At 33.3% G+C, this 5,762-nt stretch overlaps 1 protein-coding gene across 1 annotated transcript; it reads left to right on the forward strand.

Moving 5' to 3' along the window:
* Window positions 1-959: 959 nt before the first annotated feature.
* On the forward strand, window positions 960-4,780 carry LOC126742410 (COP9 signalosome complex subunit 5). Its single transcript, XM_050449063.1, has 5 exons — window positions 960-1,237; window positions 1,296-1,530; window positions 1,582-1,776; window positions 4,175-4,442; window positions 4,500-4,780. The coding sequence occupies exons 1-5, from the start codon at window positions 1,074-1,076 to the stop codon at window positions 4,691-4,693; spliced, it is 1,056 nt and encodes a 351-aa protein (XP_050305020.1). The 5' UTR covers window positions 960-1,073; the 3' UTR covers window positions 4,694-4,780.
* Window positions 4,781-5,762: the final 982 nt, after the last annotated feature.

Consider the following 5,762-nt stretch of genomic DNA (forward strand, 5'->3'; position numbering starts at 1 on the left):
GAATTTGACGTTTTACATATGTCTATGTCAGTCATTACTAGCGGCTACATTTACATACACCTCCGATGTTGCCGCTATCAAATAAACGAAAATTCCACTTGTATATTGACTAAAGTATACTTGACTAATTTAATTTTTTAAAATAAATTATTCCTCAAATAACTCACCCCGACCCGATCCAATCCTTTACCAATAATGAAAACTACTTTTAATCAAAATCGTTTTTTTTGGCAAATCAGAAGTATATTATGCCGCTGTCTTCTTCTTCTGTTTCGGATGTTCACTACTTTGTGGTCCTCTGGTCTAAGCAACTTAGGCTATTCCAACCATGTAATAGCAAAAAATCAAAATGAAAATTGAGCAGCAACAAATTTACAAAAACTAAGGCGCAAAAAATACAAAACTAGGTTAAGAATCATAGGAAGAATCTATTTGACCGTGATTCCACCTTAAAATCCCGGTTATTCCGATACCTTGGCGGTCGCAACCAGCTGATTTCACCGGTTAATTTTGAAACGTGGGGTTTTTGTACCGGGTTAATTCTGAAACGCTTCGGTTACTGCCGGTGCAACCCGGTGAATTCTGAAAAGCGCCCAAACTAAATGCAACAAAAACTGAAACCTTTAAAATGGAACCGGGTCGTTTTTGTTTGGTTTTTAGTTTCTTAAACATCAAACCAGCGGCAATCTTTCTAGCATTTTCGATACTTTGCTTTGAAAATTTTTTAAATATAAACAGAAATCGATATTATTAAATCTGCCAACTACCAAATAAATTCTAAGAAAATCAACCGAAGTGTTTCCGAATGTTTAAGTAACTGAACGGCAACCTGAGATCTACCGAAACTTTTTTGATTAACCGGTTAATTCATCCGGTGAATTAATGGTGAATTCTCAAAAGTGCCCAATGTTAAAACCGAACTCCCAATGCCACTGTCAAATAATGTAATGACATCTGTCACGTCTCCAGATGAAATCTGTCAAACGCGTACCTTTGTTTTTGTTTATAGAGAAAGCCCAATAGAACTTAAAGTATTCTTTTAAAATAATTAGTATATTAAAAGATCGCAAACCATGTCGAAGCCGGGCACCTCGACCGGCGACAGCCAAAACCAAATTGCTCAAAAAACTTGGGAACTCTCTAACAATATCGAAGTGGTAAACTCTGTTGACGAAATCTACAAATATGATAAAAAACAGCAAAGCGACATCCTGGCTGCAAAACCTTGGGAAAAAGAGTAAGTAGCTTTGTAAGAGCTCGAACATCACCTTTTAAACACAACCTTTTATTTTTAGCCCACATTTCTTTAAAGACATAAAAATATCAGCACTAGCCCTATTGAAAATGGTAATGCATGCCAGGTCAGGTGGCACTTTAGAAGTTATGGGTTTAATTTTGGGAAAGGTGGACGGCAATACTATGTTTGTTATGGACTCATTTGCATTACCTGTAGAAGGTACTGAAACGAGAGTAAATGCCCAGGCTCAAGCTTATGAGTATATGAGTTCTTACATAGATGCATCAAAAATGGTAAGCAAAATGAAAATATGATTTAGAAAATTATGTTAAATTCTTTACTAGGTTGGTCGTCAAGAAAATGCCATTGGTTGGTACCACAGCCACCCTGGTTATGGCTGTTGGTTATCTGGTATTGATGTAAGCACACAAATGTTAAACCAGAATTTCCAAGAACCTTTTGTTGCCATTGTTATTGATCCAGTTCGTACAATATCAGCCGGTAAAGTTTGTTTGGGTGCTTTTAGAACTTATCCAAAGGTAAATGATGATAATACTTTGGTAAAGTCCAGTGCAACGATATATTAGAATGGTCACCCGTCAAAACACCAGCATTCGACCTGTCAAACAATGTCATCCACCTTCTATTTACATTGTTTGAGAAGTAAAATGCTGGTGTTTTGACAGGTGACCATTCCAATATATCGTTGCACTGGACTTTACATTACTTTTTCTTATGTAAGAACTAACTTGATCTGTAATTTGTCATTAGAAATGCAATGTGAAATCTGTACTGTAAACTTTTAACTTGCTATAGATCTCCATCTAATAGTTTTGATCAGTGACAGATCTAAACCTCATTGTAAATGGGGATTTGGGAACTTAACATAAATTTTATTCTAGGTAATAATAAAATTCTAGATTTGATTCTGACATATGCCTTTCATAAAAAAAATTCTACCAGCCCATGGCAACTCATGCATTGACAATATATTTTCAAACTTGTGCTCCAAAGCATCTATTTATAACTTCAATATCTCAGATCACAATCTTTCAAAAGAAAATGCAATACAACCATATAAAAGAAATGGCTTGTTTTATTTTTATAATCTTGTAAGCAATATAAATTGGGATTTCTTGAATTGCTAATCCATGTTAATTGAATATAAAGCACATTTATTTATCACTTTCCTTCAAACTAATATTAATTTAGCTTTCCCAAGTATTGTAGTATAAATATAAGAATTCTGAATTGAATCTTAATTGGTTTAATGGTAAATTAAGAAACCAACGGGAAGTTTTAAACCTTGTATCAGAGCAAGCAAATCAAAATAACTATGATCTGCTAAAGGACCTAAAAACAAAACTACCATATAAAAAGTATGTGTAACCTCCATTATTTTAAAAAGTAAAGAACAATTATCTCCTGAAGATTTTACTACTTTTTTTATTGCAATTGCATCCAGCATTATAAATAGCCTACCCTGTGTCAGAGAACTGCTGGAGAGTTGAAAGTTTTGTATTCAACATATATCTAACTTAAATCTGCCTGATACACATTTTATGCTTAAGGAAATAACTATTGTTGAACTACAGGACATCATTAAATCTTTAAGAACAAAAATAGTCAGGACTTTTATGGTATGAATGAAATGATAATGGTATAATGAAATTATAATGGTAATGCTATTAATGAATAATGATATTAATGGTACTAATTTATGGTATAATTAATGGTATTAATGAAACATATCATGAGTCTTATTGTGTATCAAACTTTTTAACATGTGTGAAAAAGAATCAATTTATCATAGTGTGCTCAAAATCTCCAGAGTTGTTTTGGAGTGACCATGATCTAACCAATTATCGACCCATGTCAATTGGGCCCATTTTTTTAAAAATAGTTGAAAAAGCTTTAAAATCTAGAATAACAAATTACTTTGAATTTAATAATCTTTTTAGTACTAAGCACTAGTTTTAGTACTAAGTACCTCTGGGTTTAGAAATGCAGAATCTGCTATACTGGTAATTAATCAATTGATAGATCTAATAAATGATGGCATGAAAAATGGTGAGTTTACTGGGGTCACAAGTACTATAAATATTAAGATTCTAGCGTTAAATTAATTAAATCATATCTCTCTGGTAGATCTCAAATAGTGAGTTGCAATGGTCTATAATCAAGTTTCAATCACTTGGATTATGGGGTCCCTCAAGAATCTTTGCTGGGACCATTGCTCTTTCTAATCTATATCAATTATCTTGAGTGGATCCAGGTATTAATTCTATTCTATTTGCGGATTATACTACATTGGCGAAGAAGGCTGGTGCACTTGCTGATCTGCAAATGAGCCTGAAGGAGACGCAGTTAAGGGTTGCTGATTGGTTTTATGCTTATCAATTAAGCAGGAATCCTAATAAAAATCAAAAACTGTTTGTGACTGCTCGTAATTTGAATTTTCAGGATTTTGTAAATAAACCAGTTACTTTTTTGACCATTAAAATTGATTTGAAACTTATCTGAAATGCACATGGGGATTACTTATCTCTGAAGGTGGCTTCTGGTGTCTTTGCTCTTTGAAACTTAGTCCATAGTGTATCTACTAAGGCTGCTTTGTCAGCCTATTTTGCATGTGTTTATTCAAGAATATCATATGGAATTCTTGCCTGGGGTCATGCAACCGATGCAAGTCGCATTTTCTCCCTTAAAAGAAAGGCAATAAGAATTCTTTTAAATCTCAATTATAGGGCAGACTGTAGAGCAGATTTCTCTAAGCTTAACATATTGACTGTTCCTCGCCTATATCGCATTGTATCTTGCACGTTAAAACAAACATTAAAAGTTTTATAGATCTTGCAAATTAATGGGTAATATTGACTTGTGTAAACTCTTCTTATATAGTATTAGCACCAATAAACATCTTATCTTATCTTATAGGGATATAAACCAGCCAATGAAGAACCATCAGAATACCAAACAATTCCTCTAAACAAAATTGAGGACTTTGGTGTACATTGCAAGCAATACTATTCTCTGGAAGTCTCATACTTTAAGTCCTCGCTTGATAGAAGACTGTTGGACTCATTGTGGAACAAATATTGGGTGAACACGTTGAGCTCCTCAAGCTTGTTAACTAACGCCGACTATACTACCGGTCAAATATTTGATTTGTCTGAGAAACTGGAACAGTCTGAGACTGCTATCGGTTAGTCAGGATTTGCCCAGTAATTTTTCTTTAATTGATAATAATTATCAACTGCAGGGCGTGGAGGTTTTATATTAGGAGCCGCAGATCCGAACGAAAAACGCACGGAAGATAAACTACTTAAGGCCACAAAAGACAGCTGCAAAACCACCATCGAAATCATCCACGGCCTCATGGCTCAAATGATAAAAGACAGATTGTTTAATAGCATCACTCCTAGGAGCTGTGCTCCACAAGATGTCACCAAGTAGATGTTTTTATGTGTTTATTATGTATGATATTTGGTTTTTTTTAAGGAGCTTATATACGTTTGTGAGCAAATAAAGTGTTTAAAAGTTTGTAGAATTGATTTTATCTATTCTCGAGTGTAACTTATATGCCACTTAAAATATTTCTGACACATTAATATAGAAAAGTTACTTGAGGTTGTTTGGGGGTAAAAATTGAATCCTGGGTTAATGTTTTGGGTAGTTAGATAACTTTTTAATGAGGATGTTTTTTTGATACTTTTCTTAGGACACTTGCATTGTTGAATTAGATTGAACAAGGTTATTTTTACCAAATATTTCAATGACTCTTTTAAAAAGGTGATAATCAAAACAAGAACAGTTCTTACCCAACAGTTAAAAACATTCTGTGTACCTCAAAAACTTTCCTAGTTAGAGATTTTATTTCTTACAAGTATCTACAACTACAAGGCCACTTAGAGATACTAACTTAACATGCTATAAAAAGTACTGTAGTAGATAATAAAAGGAAATACAAAAATGAGCAAATTAATGCAGAAATTACCCTACTACTAATAAAATATAGTTAAGTTCTGTTTTAGTTTATTTAGTATTATTTTTTTAAAACACTACTATTCGGATTAGATTATATTCATATGATTTAGACTAGTTGAATCAATGTGAATATCGGAAGCATATAAGTTAAAATATTCACAAAGTTTATAAATGGGAGAATTTGTATAAAGGTTGGTTCGTGGATAAGCCAGATAAAATACTAATGGATGGCGAGTGTTAATTTTGTTTATAACAAAGGGTAATTGACTGAGAATCTCAGGACTTTAGTATTTTGAAAAGAAAGCACAAACATATTCTAATTCTGTTCTTACTCAGAGACAGTCTATCAAAAATCTGCAACGTAAATGATCATTATCACAGCCTCTCTGGCGATATACAGTGTGTCCAAGATAAGGATGTCTATCATGGGGATCTCGGCAGCTATAGGAGATACGAGGTTGTTTAAATTAGAGAAAAGTTGCGCATTTGAGAGCCTAACAATACGCCATTTAGAAAGTTTTAACATTTTGAGTAGTTT

This window comes from Anthonomus grandis, chromosome 11 (assembly GCF_022605725.1).
Source record: "Anthonomus grandis grandis chromosome 11, icAntGran1.3, whole genome shotgun sequence".
Taxonomy (NCBI): domain Eukaryota; kingdom Metazoa; phylum Arthropoda; class Insecta; order Coleoptera; family Curculionidae; genus Anthonomus; species Anthonomus grandis.